This window comes from Lagopus leucura, unplaced genomic scaffold (assembly GCF_019238085.1).
Source record: "Lagopus leucura isolate 7727_CA_CO unplaced genomic scaffold, USGS_WTPT01 Super-Scaffold_100015, whole genome shotgun sequence".
Classification (NCBI taxonomy): Eukaryota; Metazoa; Chordata; class Aves; order Galliformes; family Phasianidae; genus Lagopus; species Lagopus leucura.
In genome coordinates this window covers 825,513-844,075 of record NW_024962269.1, presented here as the reverse complement: position 1 = coordinate 844,075, position 18,563 = coordinate 825,513, and the positions used below count along the sequence as shown (strand labels likewise).

The 18,563-nt window shown below is 43.7% G+C and overlaps 1 protein-coding gene and 1 long non-coding RNA gene across 2 annotated transcripts in view; both read left to right on the top strand.

Annotated features, from left to right (window-relative positions):
* The window catches only part of LOC122182468, an 89,257-nt gene extending 88,594 nt beyond the window's left edge, over positions 1–663 (top strand). Inside the window, exon 3 of the long non-coding RNA XR_006179814.1 lies at positions 598–663. This is a non-coding gene — a long non-coding RNA (uncharacterized LOC122182468). The remainder of the gene's footprint in view (positions 1–597) is intronic.
* Positions 664–1,045: 382 nt separating this feature from the next.
* The window catches only part of UBE2Q2 (ubiquitin conjugating enzyme E2 Q2), a 35,746-nt gene continuing 18,228 nt past the window's right edge, over positions 1,046–18,563 (top strand). Inside the window, exons 1-4 of the mRNA XM_042875861.1 lie at positions 1,046–1,266; positions 13,752–13,856; positions 16,167–16,271; positions 17,738–17,794. Of these exons, the coding sequence (XP_042731795.1) occupies positions 1,081–1,266; positions 13,752–13,856; positions 16,167–16,271; positions 17,738–17,794 (453 nt within the window). The 5' untranslated portion in view covers positions 1,046–1,080. The remainder of the gene's footprint in view (positions 1,267–13,751; positions 13,857–16,166; positions 16,272–17,737; positions 17,795–18,563) is intronic.

Here is an 18,563-nt window from a genome sequence, read left to right as displayed (position 1 = left end):
GCAAAGCATGGTCTCCGTGGGGAAGGACAGGAGCTGTCAAGCCCACAGATGCAAGTGCTTGGAGCTGGGCCTGTGCTTGACTGTTTTTCTGGATTGAGATTGGAGCTCTCACCACTTGAAAAGATCCAGGTTGCGGTTTGTGTAGTGCTGCCAGTTCCTCTGGAGTTAAGGAGTTTTATATAAAACATCAATTTTTACAAAGGAAAAGGAAAAAACATCAGGTGTGTGCATGTGTGTGTGCAGTACATTAACTAAAAGCTGCTTGGGAAACAGCAAAAATTCTCTGCCGTGGTGTGACTTCATTGCAGCCATTCCTTTGTGCCATTTGAGAGACAGTCCTCATCCCCAAACACACAACTGTCAATGGATAAAGCAGTGACGGAAAGTGTTGGAGGAGGGAGGGAGGATACAGAGCGGACTTGACCTGAAGAAGCAGAGCTAGGAGCAGCCTCTGTCCCTCAGTGTTGTGAGCATCCACTTTGCTCTCAGACTTCGGGGGAGGGGACAGATAGAAATATATGAACTGTTACAGAGGAACTTCAATGAAACGCTCGTGTTTGTGTTTTTTTTTAATTGGCCTCTATCGCCTCATTTCAGCTGGACGCGGAGTTCTGTTCGTACCAATCCATGGGGACACGGGCTGACTTCTCGCAGCGGCGGTGGGACCGCGCGTGGTGCGGAGCGCAGGTACGTGATGGCGGGGAGCGGGGGGCGGGGCGGAGCACAGCCCGGGGGCGGCGGGGGGGCGGAGCGGGGACGGCCAGCCCTGCTGCGTGCGTCCCGGGCCGCGGGGCCGGCCTAGCGCGGGGAGGGCGGGGCAGGGCGGGGCGGGCCCGGCCTGGCCCAGCCCGCCGGGAGGAAAGGGAAGGGGGAACGGGCAGGGGAGCGAGCCGCGCCGTCGCCCTTCGGAGAGAGCGCGGGGTGTGTGAGGCCGCGCGAAGGGCCGCCGCTCGCCGTCCCCCGCCGCTGGGGCTGCCCCGGGCCCCCGCCCTCCGCCATCTTCCGCCCCGCAGGCGCGGCCGGGGCCGGGCCGAGGCGAGGCGGCGCGGGCCCGGGCCCGGGCCCGGAGATGAGGCCAGGATGTCGGTGTCAGGGCTCAAGGCCGAGCTGAAGTTCCTCGAGTCCATCTTCGACAAGGACCACGAGCGCTTCCGCATCGTCTCCTGGAAGCTGGACGAGCTGCACTGCCAGTTCGTGCTCCTGCCGCCGCCGCCGGGCTCCGGCCCTCCGCCGCCGCCGCCGCTCACCATCCACTGCAACATCACGGTGCGGGCCGGGGGCTCGGCGCCGTCCCGGGGGGCGCGGGATGACCGGGGGTCGGGTGGGGGGTTCCGGCCTCCGCCGCCTCGGGGCCGCTCGGGCTGCGCGCTGCCCGGGCCCGCAAACAAAAGTTCGGGAGCGGGCGGTCCGCCTCGGGCCGGAACAAAGGGCGCGGGGGAGCCGGCCGGCCGGGGCCGTGCCGGGTGCGCCGGTCGCTGCCGGGCCGGGCGGCGGCCGCGGGTCTTCGTTGCCGCGTGTTGGGGGCTAGCGGCGCGGCGGCCGTCCCCTGTCGGGGCTCCTCGCTGCGCTGACGGCGTTTAAAGTTGTGCCGGCAGCGCTGTCAGACGTGAGGGGCTCTGTCGTTCTCTCCTTTTTCTTCGGTGTTTGTTTTTAACGAGCAGGAGGGATGCAAGATAAAACGTTCTGTGCGCTAAGTCTTTAAAAGTTCACGGATAGGGCCTAAATCTGCCGAAGGGTTTGCGTGGATCGGTGTCCAACTCGTGCACAAGTGCTGAAGGTCTCCGTGTCGCAGCTGTGAGCGGACCTAAACGCCCTATCAGCGTTCAGCTTAGGAGCAAAACACTGAAAAGTTTTGGCTGGGTGAGCATGCAGTCGCGCTGTGTGTTTGAGGGAGGTGAGCTCCACAGCTCTTCTGTCCTTTGCCTATAAAAGTATGCAATTTCCAAGCAGTGTGGGGTGGAAACTTGTGCGCAAGTCCAAATATCTGAGTGCTCAAAAGATAGAAACGTGTGTGCAGACCAGGCGGGGCTGGCTGTCTTGGCAGGATGTTCGCTTGTCTTGAAGTTACTTTATTAAATAGAAAGAGACGTGTTAAGAGAGTTATAGTTTCACAGCTGACAGCCTGGGAAGTCAGTTCTGTGATCTGCCTGCTTTACCCCATACGCTTGCAAAGCCTGAGATGTCATTTAATAGTAAAGTCAGCCAAATACATCAATGTTCTTGTGTTTAGATACAGTGCATCAGACAAGTGATTGTGCAGCTTTTCTCAAGTATTATTTATGTAATAGAAAGTGTTTCGCTGGGGAGCAGCCTGTCTGTTTTCTCCCCACAGCATGATCACAACTCTCCTAACTCTCTTCCTTAAGAACTAAGGGGAAGGTCTGATAACTGTGTCCTCAGCTGGCAGCCGAGTTCAGTGCGTTATTCCTTGTCAGGTGACAGCTGACAGGGAAGCCTAGGAGGGAGGCCTGAAGAGCTTGGTGCTTTGGATTTGTGCTGTGGTGCATTTCTGCTTCTGACGCTTCTCTGCCCGAAGTATTTTCAGAGGCAGTTTTCTTGCTCCATATAGAACTCTGCCCTCTTGCTTACAGCCTTGGTTTGAGGTGTGCCCCAGCCATACAGCGAGATACAGGCTGAGGTCACTCCTGGCCTTGTCGTGTCTTATTGAGGAAATTGCAACTGCAGTTGGCTACTGCAGTCACTTGCCCTAGAAATCAGGAGACTTTGTGTGTGCTGTCAGAACTGTGATATCTGCTTCCAAAAAAGATCAGGAAAAGATTTTTTCAAACTACAGACGCAAGACTTCTGCTTTAAAAAGAAGTTGTTCGTGAACTTCTTGAAACTTGTGTTTCACAGTTGCCTGCAAGCAGCTTGGTTGTTCCAGTGTTGATTAATTTTTGGCACTTTGAGGTGGGTGGCTATTTACTTACCTGCTAAAAATAAGTGGGAGAGGGCAGCTTCGGATGCAGGGGGTGGCTCACAAGAGGCAAGTGAGAAGCTCCTGGGAGAGTCAAAAAGAATGATAACTGCTGGACTTGTGTCCTGGGCTTTGGACTGAGGTGTTAGAGCTCACTATGAAGTTTTTCCTTCCTCCTCCTCCCCCAGCCAATGAATCTGTTGGCCCAGGTTCCTGCTTGCCTCCGGTTTATTTCTGTAGGTACTGTAAACTGGAAAGGTGTAGCTCTAGTTTGCTGTGCTTCAACTGATCTGCAGAGCTTCTGGAGAGCTGAATCAAGTTACCATGGGAGCTATAACTTGAAATTATGGTGCTAAAAAAAGCTGGTAAGGCTATAAAGATACTGGTGAATGTTTTCTTTGGGGAGGGCACTCACCCTCTGCAGTAGATGCTGCTACCTTAACAGTTTACTTTTGCAGTGCACATAGGTAACTTTGGTTGTTTGTTGCTTCCTAGAAGTTTAACCTCTACAATAATGGTGAAATTCTTGAGGCTATTTCTTGTACTCACCAAGAGCTTACATGGGTTGGAGCATCCGGGCAGTTAGGGATGCTGTTAAGGGGGAGAGAAGTGCAAGACTCAATAATTACCTTTTTTTGGTTGGTTTTATTCAGGCACCTCAGTATTTCAGCTGAAGTGAAAGCTGTCTAGCAGTGTGTACAGGCACTGAAGTTGGTGGATAGAGAATAATCTGGTAGGGAAGGGAGCTTCCAGCAGCTTCTGCACCGTGGCTGAAAAGAGACTTGGTTACTCAGTTGCTCCAGTTCTCACAACGGATCCCTTTATTTTCTTGGATCTAGAGAGAGAAGGCAGAGGACAGAGCAAACAGTCTCCTGGAGAGGTGAGGGAGAATCTGCTTAGGAACTGCATAGATCTCCTCCACCAGTGCCCTAGACTGAATTCCACAGCTCAACTAGGAATCAGCCCTGGAATTTCTAAGATGATATCCTGAGTGTCTGCAGTATGAGTTTGTGGAACTGCCACGGTTGCATTTGCTGCAGCGCCCTGGGACTGCTCTACCTGTGCTACTGAGCAGTGCTTGACTGCGTAGGGAGATGTGTTTTGCTTGATAGCTCTGCTACTTAATGAAGTGACAAACAAACATTTTCTAAATCTGCCTCCTTTCTGTTTGCTACCTGTGTTGGAATTTAAATGGTTAATTTGATGATTTTAAGAGACACTGTAGGGTGGAGTCATCTGTCAGAAACATTGCTTCTTGTGCCTCAGAACTGTCTGATTATTGAACTTGTTCAGGCTGTGCACCTTCACATTCCCTTTCTGTTGTGCCAGCAGTGGTGTCTCTGTTCTGGAGTCTGATTTCTGGTTGTGTTTTTTCCTTTTTTTTTCTTCTTCCTTTTCAGGTTCTTTTCACATAGCAGTAGTATCCCATTTGAATTCAATAAGCTAGTGTCCTTGCCAAGACTATATATTGTATTTTATGAGGTAGTATCAAATCAGTGCCTTACAGTAGTGTGTTACTTACTGATCATTTAGGTAAGTGTTTTTACAATTTGCAGTCTGTTTGGTACCTTATGAAACTTAAGTCACAGTATTCCAAGGTGTGGTACAGTTCAATCTTTAGCTTTTTCTCCCCCCTTCTCAATAGCAAGGCTGCTTTGGACTCTAAAAAACAAAGGAGCACATTTTTGGTTTTTTTCCCCCGGAAAAAGAATACCGTTTTTAATATATATATATATTTATATTAATTAATTAATATTTAATATTAGTTAATAATATTTAATAATAGTTAATAATTAATTAACTATTGTTGAGGTTCACAGCATGTATTTAAAGTATCATTCCAGTTGCACACAAAACTTCCACTGGAATTCTGAGTCCTTAAAGTACCTCTTGTAGGTAGGAATAGGGTTTGTGCCAGCTCTCTGTGGGAGTGGATTTTGCACCCAAACAGATCCAGGGCTGTGACATGTAATGATATCCTTCACACATCAGCAGTTTCAGTCCATGTGAGCAGGCTGACTCTGCTATACACTTGCTTCCCTGCTGGAGAGAAAAATCTCCTGCTTTAATGAAAAATACCCTGCTGCAAAATCAGAGTTGGAAGATACTTGGAAAGGTTCCTGCGTATAGATAACTGCAATTGAGGGGAGGAAACTTCATTTTCCCTTCTAATCGAGAATGGATGAAAAGATGTCACCTTTGAAGCTTTTGGCAAGTTATGTACTGAAAGTGAGTATACTAGAACATCGTATAATTCTTAAAAGGCACGAGGTTTCAATATTAAACACACTCCTAGCTAATGCCTGGGCAGCTGACAGACTTTTAAGGAGGTTATTTATTTGTATGCAGAACTAACCGCATAATGAACGAGGCTTCCAATTCAAACCACAGCTATGTTTTTAAACGTGACTAGGCACTCCATAGCAGGGCTGAAACCTTTGTCTTGCAGCGTGTGGTTACAAGGACTAAATAAAAGCATACACAACTCTACCTGGATAACACATATTTCTCTAACTAGAATTAATTAGGTATACTTTGAGTTCTAAGGAAGGCACTCCAGTAACTTAGGAAAGATAATGCTTGTACACTAGAAATTGTCCGGTCTTATTTATCAAAACAACATGCAAAGACTGAGTGTTCTTCTCTTTCTATACCAAGGCTGTAATTGGAAAAGAAATACTGTGAGGAGGAGGAATGGTTTATCTCTAGAAGACGTAGGACTTAACTCTCTGATGCTACAGCTTAGCTGTGCTATGTGTGAAAAGCTGCAGCCAGCACTGCAGACTTTGCAGGCCGGTTGCACTCTTCCCTGTATAAGGTGTGAAGTGTGCCTAAAATATCCTAGAATGCCACAGTGGTGGGCTTCACATATCAGTGCTAGCATATGTTGAGGCTTTAAGAAATAGCACTTACTCCAAATAGGCTACTTACATGAATTACTTATGTAATTGTTTCAGAACTGGGGCTGTTTGTTGTCCTCACAGGAGCTCTCTCTGCCTTTCGATAATTGGAAGAAGTTTTATGGAAAAGAATTATATTCTCTTTGCTCAGCACGCTTCTTTGTTCACTGTTTGAGAGGCTTTTGTCCAAGACAGAAAGATACCTGGTAATTTTCATGAGTTTTCTGATTTTTCTGTGACTTTAAAGAAGCTGCAACTTTGACTGGGGTCACTCATTCACTTCTTAAGAGTCATCTCATGGTTTGTGTTGGTTGTTTGATTTGTGTTGCCACCAATTTTCAGTTGGCATCTGTCATGGCTTTATGATTTTTCTTAGTGGATAGTGTCAAAATTGAAGTGTTAACAATTGGCATTACCTGTTAATCTTCTTATGCCACCAGAAAGAAGGAAGAGGATGCGCTGTTAGAATTGATTGATTGATTTTTTTAGTTTTTAGTTTTTTCTCATTACTTTTTTTTCATTGAGGAAGGGATAAAATTCCGACTCTTCTGTCAAAGCTTTCTGTCAGTGCAGTGTGAGAAAGGGAGTAGTGTGTAAAGCGTGTCCTGTTCTCAAAATAAAGTTGCAGTTCCAGATCCTTTATGGCAATCTGTCTGCAGTGGAACGCTGTGACATCAGGAGTTATCGATGGAGCTGATCTTTTGTGCTCACATAATGGAACTTCTTCCCGTGAGACATGGATGAGAATAAATTTGTGGGCATTTGGTCTATATTCTACCATGGATATTGCTCATTGATAGTTTGGTACCTTCAATATAAAAAAATTAGTGTTAAAAATTAGAGCTGATAGGAAGAACAAAGTATGATTGTGTCCTGTGTGCTTGGTAATCCTGCTGGCAGCAGACAGCAAAGGCTATGTAAATTGTGAGGTGGCCAGAACTGACTTTACTGGGTGAAGGACCTGGCTGGCACATGGAAATTCTTTACTGGGTCATTGTTGATCTGGATAATTTCCCAGTCTGGTTCCCTGTGTGGCTGCACAGACAGCTGTAGCAGCATAACAGAGGGCAAAGGAATGAGTGAATGCTGGGGAAGACTGCTGAAGCCAGCACTGCTGATGGGGAGCTGCTTGCCAAGCACTGTCTGGGCTTTCATTGGTGCTCAGGGATGCTTGTGTGTGGAATTCCTGAGCCAGCATTGATCCAGTGGGCTTATGCCAGTGTCTGATCTGCTACAGTGACAACTAAGCTGAGAGAAGCAGACTCCAGCAGTCTAACTGGAGTGAAAGCTCATTTGTAACATCAGTTCCTATCGGGAGGATGGAAGATAGAAATGTGGAGAAATTCTCTGGATAGTGTTTGAATCATTTGAAAAGCAGCAACAAAGAAGGTCAAAACTTCTGAATAGGAACAGATGTTTGTAGAGGTTGATAAACAGAAATAACTGCTATTTCAGGTTTGCTTCAGTGTGAACCGCTGCTGGGCAGTGTCAGGTTGTTTGCCTCTGTATAGCCTCTATATTGAAAGGTTATGAAACCCTGAGTTCCTGGCTCAAGTTCGTTTATTTATTTTGGATTATGAACGGTAATAGATCATCTCTAATAGACCTGATAGTTTACGATTTAAGAAACGTTCTGTATTTCTCCAGCTGTAAGCTCTGCAGAAGTGAAAATGACTGTCACCTGCTCCCAGAAGGCAGCTGGAAAACTAAATGGCTGCTTACAGTAAGGAGATGTGTGTAACATTCAGATGTCACGTCAGCCAGCATTCAGTGTGGTTGGAATTACTGGGAACAGAGCAGCTCCCAGCTGATCCTTGCTGGAAATAAGCATACTTGTTAGCCCATGTGTTGCCAGCTTCCTGTTTCCAGCGGTAGTCTTTGAGCGTGGTATTAAAGTCATGATTCTACATGCTTTACCTTTCTCATTATCTCATGCATGCAAGACATTCTGAATGGTGTTTGAAGTAACTGCAGAGAACCAAGCACAGGATTTCTTGAAGTTTAGTATTCTTCATCCCAGAGCTCTGAGTTTTAACCCCTCTGAGAGAGAGTGTTTCACAACTGCAGATTTTCTGATAGCTTCTTTGGTGAGTATTCAGAAGGGGGGGGGGAAGATACGCTCTGTTGGAACTTGCATAGTGGTGTTGGAAGAAAATTGAAGTGTTCCTTTGCAGTGATATTCAAGGTGTCAGGGGTTTCCTTGAATTTTGAGCTAGGAAATGTCTGTGGTAAGAGTGAATTGTTTAGCTTCCTAATGGTTAATGTTGGTGGAACTCCACAATACTGGAAATCCACATTCAAAGAAGAGAACAAGTGACTGTAAATGTAGTAACCTGAAGGTAGGTGGCTTAGCAGCAGTCACAGTCCCAGTGGGTGTGAGGGGTTGGAGCCTGTTGTGGGGCTGCAGGAAAGAGGAAGGCTCTTGGTTGTGAGGGGGAATGGGCACCGTGCCTTCATTGGTACGAAGTGGGTTGACTGAATGCTTGAAAGACCTGCACTTCTGAAGATAAAGAGACTGGAGAGGAGGAAGGGTAAGCCTGGGTTTTTGGGTGGCAGCAGAAGTGTCATTGGGCTTTGCATGTCCAAAGTGCTAAAGGCAAGAGCACATCTGCCGGGAAGAGTCAGGCAGGGGTAGAGCATGGCGTGTTGGAACTTAGCTATAACTGCTGCTTCTAACCTCATTAGAAGCCATACTGGGCTTGATAGTGCCTATAAATGCATTCAGAAGAGGTATCGTTTCAAAAACAGGTGATTAACAACTCTTGATTTTAAGTTGATAGTTTCCAGTAACTGAAATTCCTTCAGAAATTTGGTACTTAAGGTACTCTGCTAGTGGTGAAAGCAAAGTACTGCAGAATCAGATTGTCAGAGCATCTTTCTCATCAGTGCATGTGTCCAGCTTCTTATTGGGTTAACCATTGCCAGCTTGAATGCTTGTGTAATGCACTGGGACTGTGAGCTTTCAAACACTCGTTCCCTGACAGCTGTTAGGTGAGAATACAGGCACACAGGGATACATCTGTCAATGATACTGGCAAAAGAATGTTACTTAGCTCACTCTCTGTGTTGATCCTGAACAGCAGTTTCCATCTGTGGAGACCTCACACTGCTCCTCAACAGCTGTCATGTGCAGTGCAGTCAGCAAAACTACTTGTAGTGTAGCTTCAGGGCTGAGCAGAGACCTGCTGCATTTGACTTTGGGTCCCTACAGAAGTGTTAAGGGCATTTCCTGTGAATTTGTGTGGATGAATTGATGGCATATTGCCTTATGGTGGTGACCTGAAGAATAAAATGTTTATTCAAAATAAAGATAAGTAACTGTGCTTTTATCAGAAAAGTGACCGTTTTGCATTTATGCTTTCAGTTGATATTTTAATTGTGTGTGGATGTGGCATGCTGGGCAGCATACAACCTGCTGCCTTTATGGGGTGAGTTGTTAAGCAGCTGATAAAGCAGTCCACTAAGGCTCATTTTCCAAAGGTATTGTGCAGTTCCACATGTGAGAATCAGCAGGTGGGACATCTTGAGTACACAAAATAGTCTGAAGAACTGACTAAGTGCGAAGACTTGTTCCTAAGAAGCATATGAGCTGTGATGCCACATCTGCATTCATGTTTGTAACCATTTAAAGTAAAGTTTTGTCATTGCTGCTTTGCTTGTGTGTGTTATGGCTTCTTCTAAGGTAATGATGTATGCGTGAGCTGTGTGTGTGCCCAGATAGAGCCATGGATGTAACACAGACATAGCTTAGGTCATGTCACAAGCTTAGTGATTGTTGTATGTGCTGGATGGAAGGCAGCATTTAGTGAAGCCTTTCCTGGGGATCTTCACTGCCTTCTCCCTTCCTCTGTTTTTCTTTGGTAGCCTTCTGCAGTCAACAGGACTTGTTTGTGCAGAAAGCTGTGCTTATTTTTGCTTGGAACAATTTGTGATTGTTACAGGTACCTCCACAGAGATGCAATTTGTGATGGCCTTTCCCTTCTGCCAGGCACGTGCCTTCGACACTGACTTCTCTGCTGTGGCTGTATTTAATAACATAAACAATTCTGAAGCAGCACGCTCTGCTACATTTGCATCCTTCTCTGGAGAATGTTTTGGAGAGGAAAGCCATGAGTGTGTTATGATGTGCTTCTGAAGGTATTCAGTGATGGAGTGATGAACGTGTGAGCAGAACCTGCATAGGATAAGGGCTGTGGCATTCTGTCACCTGCCTCTGTGAAGATGTTTGAGCTTTCGCAGTGTCTGGAGCTCTGAGCAGAGCACTCAGTATTGTCTGGGATTGTCTGGCAGCATAGGCTGCAGTCACTGAACTTCAAGGTGGTATTGCAGTGATTTCTGTGTTTAAAAGATGCGTGGTTTTTAGTCAGTTGATGTAGGTTCCTTTCAAAGTTCATGCTTTGGTACAGATGTTGGTCTGTGACTTCAGGAAGACTGTAAGAAAATTAAAGCTAACAGAAGCTTGCTTTCTGGGGTAGGTAAGGATCTCTCTGTGGCTGAACTCCAGTGAATAAAGTGTGTCTTGCTGTTGATGTGCATTTAGCCATGCAGCAGGTAATGGTATGTCCTGTGCAGTCTTCAAATCCACAAAGAAAGCAAAGTGCAGGTGTTCTGCTGATCAAAGGCAGGTGGGTAAGGGCTTTACTCTCTTCACCATGCCCCTCCACACCCTCCTTAAATTTGACTTTTAAACCTCCCACTGCATATACTTATTTTATGTAAAACAGCATTGCTGCTCTGTTAGTTTATCAAGGAAATTAGAATTCTTTCATATGTAGAAGTGCAATTTTTTCTCTAAATGTGAAAATGAAGTGTCAAAATACCATAATGTGTTCAGTGTCCTTTGGGCTGCATCATAAATGGTGATTTCTGAATGTCTTGGTAAGAAAAGAGCTTCCCAGAGAACTCCTAATTAAAACACAGGGAAAATTTGTAATTAAGTTCTAAAAAGATGTAAAAAGAATGGTACTGATTTCTGTCAATGATGGAGATTCTGCCAAAGCTTAGGAAATGGAATGCTGTTGGCTGACTTTTATTTAGCCAGTTTACTAAGGAGATTTCAAAGAAGAAAAAAAAAAAATAGCACTCAATCAAAGGTTATAAAAAAATCAAAGAAAATCAAGAAGTGGCAGTGAGTAACAGTTACTTTAAGCTGTGATGCTGAAGATGTAGGTTTAAGTGAATTTTCTGACCATTCATCATAATAAAATGTGTGGGCATGTTGTGTTCCTGTGTTAGGTGTAGCAGCTGTTGTGCACAGGTTGTGGCCGTCTCAGGGATGTGAGCAAGGTGTTGTGGGGTTGGGTTGGCCAGGGGAGGGTTGTGGGCTGGGGGTTTGCTTTTTAATTTAGTAACTTCACACTGGAAACAGTGTTGTAGAAATAGAGAAGCAGCTGAAGTCTCATGCTGACGTCAGGACAGTATTGCTGGGGGTTTGTGAAACTAGGTGAAGATTATTGAGCAGTGCAAGTAGAACAGCCTTGTTGGGTAATTAATGGTAATGCCAGTTGTTCCAGTGGCAGGAATGTGGAGCTTTTCTTTCTTTGTTTTTGTTTTTTTGGTACATTTATTATGAGACTCAATCCTTTTGCTGTATTCTGCAACAGAAGCACCAGAAGTGTTGGTGTTGACAAAGCTCCCAGTCTGTCCTGGTGTTGATACAAAGACTCTGTAGAAGTGATGAGCCCATGAATTGTAATTCTATCTGGCTTGGCTGTAAACATCCAGCCTTTGTCCTCAGGCCTCAGTGCACGCTAGGTGTGATGTCATCCCAGCATGTCATGGCTTCCTGAGCAATTGCATTAGCTTTGCAAGCTGTACAGCCTGCATTAGCTTGAGAAAGCTGCCCAGATCTGAACGTTTAGCCTTTCTCTGTTGTGACGAATTTTTGCGTTTAATTGTAGAGAGCAGGAAAATGCCGTGTTACAGCAGTGGCCTAGAAGAGCTTAACAACTTAATATGGATAATAATGTGGTTGATGCTTGTGCAGCTAAGCTTGACACGCAGCAACGCTGAAGCTGTGTCTTCTGTGCAGTCATAGGACCAAAGTAATCTTGTTTCTAGTCACTGGGAAATATTAATAATTAGTATTTTGAACAGCAGGTATCTAGTAGAAAAGAATTGTTCTTCTAGGTTAGTTCTCATGAGTTATGTCTTCATGTTTGGGAAGCTTGTGTTTCTTACATGATAAATGTGAAATCCATCTCTCCTTTCCATAGGATGCAGACACAGGAAACAGCCGAGTTAACTCTCAACAATACTGGCTGTAGTACAGCTCAGTTCTTCGACCTCACAAACCACAAGCTCCATTTTTTTGTTGCACGCTGGTATTACAAACTCATCAGCCTGTTTGTATCTCAGGGTCAGGATGTTTGTTTGAAGTTTGTGTGTGAATTCTCTATTTCAAAATACAGTGACTCATAGCTGCACGAGGCTCAGCTTTTCCATAAATATGTGTTACTTAAAGAAGGAAGAATTTGGTGCCATTTACATTAGGGTAAAAGAACATACTCTATGGCAAATCTGCAGAGTTAAAAAGTGTTCCTGTGAGCTGGAAGTTAGACTTATGACTTTTCTGATATATATGAGTACTGATATATTTGAGTGCTTAACAGAAGCCTTTCAGATTAAACCATGGTTTCTGTTTGTGTTTCAAAAGCTAAAGCAGGCTAAAAATGAATGTTTAACGTGTTTTGGGGGCTTATAGTAATTTATATATGCTGTACATTCATAAGGCAGACAGCATCAAGTCCTGCTATGTTTCCTTGCATGTGGCAGGACTTGGAATGAGGAGGATTGTCATTCATTGAGAAGGCATCAGCGTGTTCAAGTAGCCTCTGTGGTGTGATAAAACACACAGTGGGGTTTCTTGCTCGTCAGACCTGAGCTGCAAGTCATGTCCTTGTCTGAGGAAAGATTTGCTGTAAGTGTTTTTGAAGATTATTTGATAGGCCCTCCAGACTAGGGACAGATAAGGTCTGCAGACAACAACCATCTTATTCTAGGTTTGCCCCTGGTCTCCTGCCGGCGGAGAAAGGAGCAACGAGGGTCTTGCAAGCACTTCTTGAAAGGCTGTCTGTTGTGCCAGTTTAGTGACAGAAAAGCTGCTTGTCATGGATTGCAAGTGGTTGTGGGCCACATCTGTTCTGTGCTGTGTGTGCTCTGACCATGGCTGCTTGTGTAAAATGAGATGGATTGCTAGTCCTATGAACTTGCGCTCACTGTCAGTAGGATGCATTTTGGTGCTTGCCAAACAACTGCAGGGATCCATTGGTGTGTGTAGTACCTACTGGTGTGCGTAGTGCGTACGGTGGTTTGAGATGACCTTCAACAATGGCAAGGTATGGTGCTTTGCTACCTGATAGTGCAAAGAAAAAAAAGGCATTTTTGGCATTGTCCTTTGCCTGCCTTGAAGGCAGGAAGTTTGAACTGTGTTGCTGTGGTCTGAGAGTCGACGCTATTTGAGCTGAACAGTTTGAGTAATCCAGAGGAGGTCTTAAGCCTCCATGTGTTGTTGCTGTCATAGATACTGCTTGGAGGAATCTGTATTCTTGTGAAAAAATAGAATAAAACTATATCCATGCTCTGATATGTTCTAGTTGTAATTCTGTATTTTTTTTTTATATAGTCATCATCTCTACTGAATTTCTATGCTGCTTCTTTCTGCTCTACTTGCCCTCTGGACTTTAAACTTTTCAGTACTTTCTTACGAAAGTCCATTGTTTGATCCAGATGAGAACAGTGTAATACTAGAAGAACCAGTTATCTGGAATTCCTTTGACTTCTCTTGAGTTGCCTCAAGTTACTGTGTTACTTTTCTTCCATGTTACCCAGCTTAGGGTAAGATGAGATGTTACTGCACTGCCAAAGTTTGGATGTGAATGAGCTTTAAAAGCTTTGAACTTTTTTGTTCATTCGTTGTTATTTTTTAATAACAGGAATCTTACCCCTCTTCATCACCAATATGGTTTGTAGAATCAGATGACCCAAACCTGACTTCAGTCTTGGAGCGTCTAGAAGATATTAAGAAGAGCAATACTCTGGTGAGTTCTGGTTGCTTTACGTTTTTTTTTGTTTCAAGTTTTTTCACATTAATGGTTCAGTTCAGAGTTTATTTTGGGGTCTTTGCAAGCATGAGTTTCCTCTTCTAGAAAAGTGCACGTAAAAAGCAATCCAAAAGATTTAAAACAAAAAGAGGAAGATGACTTAATGCTTTTCACTGTAGTCACGTCTCAGCCCCAAAAAGTTTCAGGCTTTCTGAGAATAAGTAGAGAAATGCATCAGAACTCAATGAGGGAAAATAGCACTTTTAGTGTTTTCTTTGCATGGAAACTACATCAGCTATAGAAGCAAGAAGAGAGCTAAGGAAATGCTAAATACAGGTTTTTGGTCTGTGACCTCTGCCTAAGGAGACATAGGGCGGTTTAATAGTGGAAAGCTCAGCCAAATCACCTTTCTTCAGAAACTCCTTTCTACAGAAGGAGATCAATGTGAAGCTGATGTGACTGTTAGCTTCAGACTAAAGCTTACCTGTATACAAGATTGCACGTGGAAAATGTTTGTCACAAATATGTGGGAGTTGCTGCCCTGAATTGCATGCAGGCACAGACCACTGATGTTTGCTGTAACAAAGCAGCTTCCGATACCAGAATTGTACTTGCCCATTTAAAAAGTGGTGAGTTGATGTAGCACCTGTGGATGGCCCACTGGCTTCTCAGGAATCAGCCCCACAGCGTGTAATATCAAAATGAAGACAAAATAGAGAAGGTTATTTTACAAAATCAGACTTTGGGGTCAAAAGGCTTGAGTTTGTGGGTACAGAGTGTTTTTTCTCCCTTCCAACTTTACCCTTTACACCCTCATCAAGGAAGTTTGAGCAGCTTGCACACGCCCTTCCTGTGCTAGGGTAGAAAGGATAAGGAACTGCCTGCAGAAATGAATGCCAAAGCTAATTTATATCAACTTAGTGTTTTGCTTTTTTTTTCTTTTTAAAGCTGTAAACCAGTTTTCACTTAACTTCAGCTAAAGGTGTGTTGTTTCATGTTGCTTCAAACTCATAATAAAGGTTACTGTTAAAACAGTTAAAATGCTGAATGAGAAATGGCATTAAGCTCTCCAGGAGCTCAGCAGAGCAAATGTGCTGAATGCATTTCATCAGATCTCTGAAGTCCTTTGGTATTATTCTGCCCTTTCTGTTTGCTTTACGACTTCTGATTATCAGCTGTTTGGGAAACTGAAAAGCATGCTCTTCAGATGGACATTAGACAGGCTGTGCATGTTGAAGCTTTTCACTTGACATGGTAAATTTTGATGTGGTAAAAACTCTCCTACGATACTTGCATGTTAGCCAAGCATGTTAAGTTAGCCAGGAAATGCATTTAAATTATTAATACGAGACAGAAATCTGCTGCCCCTTTTGATATGTCTCTTTGTTTACCACTGACACATACAAAATCATGCTAGGCACTGCTTAGAGCATGGGGTTGACTCCCAGATGTGCCTTCTGGCCCAAATTGTCCTATAATTCTTTCATACATATGAACGAAGCATAAAGGATAATGATTAAGGTGATCCATGGCTGTAGGAGCAAGGGTGTGAAATGAATTCCTTTGAGGGGAAAAATGTAGCAGGAAGGAAGACTGGTATCAAGTATTTTGCTTTAGAAATTAACCTGCAGTTTTTCAGTTGCATTGAGCTAACCCTGAATTGCAGACCTCTGTCAAGGAAGGGGATCCCTCCTCTCAGCTGCACGTTCCTGCCTCCCTGTTTATGATGAAATTTGTGCTTTTGTGCTGCAGTGCATTAGGAATTGGTCTGTCTGGAAGCTTGCAAGTTGCTGCAGTGCTGTGTGATTACTGTGTGCCAGTGTTTCTAGGTTTGCTTCTGGAGCTGCCTTGCTGTGCCCTGAAGAGGGATCCAGGATGTGGTGTGTGGGTTTAGCTGGATTTTGTTTTTAAAACGTTGCTCTTTAAACTAGGAAAGTGGAATGCACCAGCATGTCCTGAGGAATACAGCCCTTTGATTGTTCCCAAGTGATTTGTGGCTCTGAGATCTGTGCCTGCAATGAACTACACTGCCAGAGCAGATAATTCTTTTGCTCACTGCTTTTTTTTTCAGCGTGATGCGAGAAGAAAGAGAGAAGCCATCTTTAACTTGCTGTGTCTTTGGTATCCCATTGTGGTGGCTGTTATTACGACAACTGCAGACAGAAAGAGGTGTCTTTATTCTAGTACTTGCAGACTTAAATGCTATAGGTTGACTGAAAGTTAATACCAACTTGCAAAGATACTTCAAAATATGTTCTTCTGTGGCTTGGTTTAAATAGATGCTTTCATGTTTTCTTTTTTTTATAGCTTCTCCAGCAGCTGAAGCGATTAATATGTGACCTCTGCAGATTGTATAATCTTCCTCAGCATCCAGATGTTGAAATGTTAGATCAGCCGTTACCAGCTGGACAGGCAAGTTAAACCTGAGGATGCTTTATGGAAATCAAAGAGTTATTTTTTCAACTCTAAGAAAGATTACAGTGGAATGCTGAAAACTTCTGTGTGAGCCAGAACTTAGATGTGATGCAATGTAGCAGGGTTGCCAACCACAAGACCAGGCTGCCCAGTGCCACATACAGCCTTGCCTTGAAGCCTCGTACAACAAAACACTGTATGCTGCTTTATGAAGAGTATACATTTTACAACGTGCACTTGAATTAATTTGCTACTGATGCTTTCCTTCCTTTTCAGCCCCTTGCAGAGCTGTAGGATATCAGGACCGTGTGCTGCTTTGGGCAGAAAGTATCTGCTTGAGGTGTCTTGTTTACTTCTTGTGCACTTGACAAATTGAGAGTTGTGAAAGGCTGCTAAATGTTCTGGTTGACTAAAATGTTTTGTGCTGAAAACAGAACTGGTAGCTGTCAGTGAGCATGTTGTTTTTGTATTTTTAATAGGATTTTTGTCTGCTTTTGCTTGTACATGTTAAGATGACAATTTCTAAAGACTCTTTTAGTGTAACAGATGGTTTTCCTGTGGTGACCATACTATAATAATGGCAGATAACTTGCTTGATTTTTGGTTTTCTGCCAAACAGTAATGCTATAGTTCTTCTCTCTTGGCCACCCACATGGCTGTGCAACTCCAAGGTCTGTAACATTAGGAAGCAGCTTCATTGAAGAGCCTTGTTTATGCTCTGAAACTCTAAATTTAAATCATGAAAGAGTTTCACAGCTGGAAATTTTGGATAATTTTCAAGTTAAGTAAGAGGCTTTGATAAGTCAGACAGAAGATCCATCCAGTACCTTGCATTGTGTACAGTAGGGGCATTCCTTACTTGTTAAAAAAAGGGTAAATAGAGGAGAAGGATATAATGCTTCCAACTATTTCTGCAGCTCAAACTTCCTGAGCTTGAAGTGGTATCCTGAAATGGAAAGCTCTGAAAAACCAACCCAGTGTACTGCTTTAGAATGTCATCAGATAATGTAATAACAGTGGCTATATAATGTTGGTGGGTGTAGCAGTAGTTCCAGGTAGTGTGGCCAAGGACCATGAATTTATAGAGCTCTAGTGTGTGTGTGTGCTTTTCAGTCAGAGCTGTGATCTCATTTTCATGGTTTAAGGCATCATGAGTTATAACCCACTTGTTTATTGTATGTCACTGCTGTCTCAAAACTAGGATGTCTTTACCTGGATTTTAAGTTTCCATTTAGAACTTAATGTGAATTTGTGGCATTCTATTTATTTTTGTTTCATCCAAGTATTTCTTCGTTGTCATGTTCCACGAAAGCATCTTTGTGTATCCTTCCATTTAAACTCCAATCTTCCGTAGACCTTGATAAATGTAACTTTCATATTTACTGTTTGCTGGAAGACTTCCTGATTTTTCGAAAGAAAGGAATGTGTGCATTTAATGCAGTAACCTCCCTGTTACATTGCAGAATGGAACGACAGAAGAAGTTACGTCGGAGGAGGAGGAGGAGGAAGATATGGGTGAAGTATGTATGCATATGAGATTGTTATCCTAATCCAGTGGAATACTGGCATTGTGCTCTGCGGTGACTGGCTAATTATTAAGCCAAAACTGTGAAATATAGTCTCCCTAAACTTCAACAGAAAAGATTATTAAAAAATTTAGGACTGTTTCAGAACTGAAATGTTGGATCATGTGCTCAGGATACTTGGAGGTATGAAATTGTCTTGTCTTGCATTTCCCAAGCTGCTCCATCTAATCATCAGCCAGAATGTTCACTTTGAATAAAAAACAAGTTGTTTTCTGCTATTTAGCTTTCTTGGAGGGCTGCTGTAGCCCTGCCAGGTGTGTTCATCACCCTGTGCCAGAAGCGTAAAATAGCTAGGATTCTAAAATGAAAAACTGTCTGTTTTTGTAAGCATCTTGGAGATAGCTAAGTTTGTATGCTTTTGGAATGGACTTAAGAATTCCTTAGCTTCCAGTTTTCTACCTACCTACCCACTTCAATAGGCTAATTTACTATTTCTATGGGAAATCTTCATTTCTCATAGAGGTTTAATTGTGCTTGTTTTTATAATCACAGGCAGGTTGTGAATCTGGCTCTCATTTGTATTGTAAGGGTTCCTTATGCTTCCCGTGAATACTGTTGGCTGAATGAATTAGGTCAAAGCAAAACAGAAATGGCATCCAGCAATCACTGCAGTCACTGATATGTAGTGCTGTGCAGTGTGCTGACTGAACCCGTAAACGCCCTTAAAGAGTTTCCTTGAGTGAAGAGCATAGCTGTTAACAAG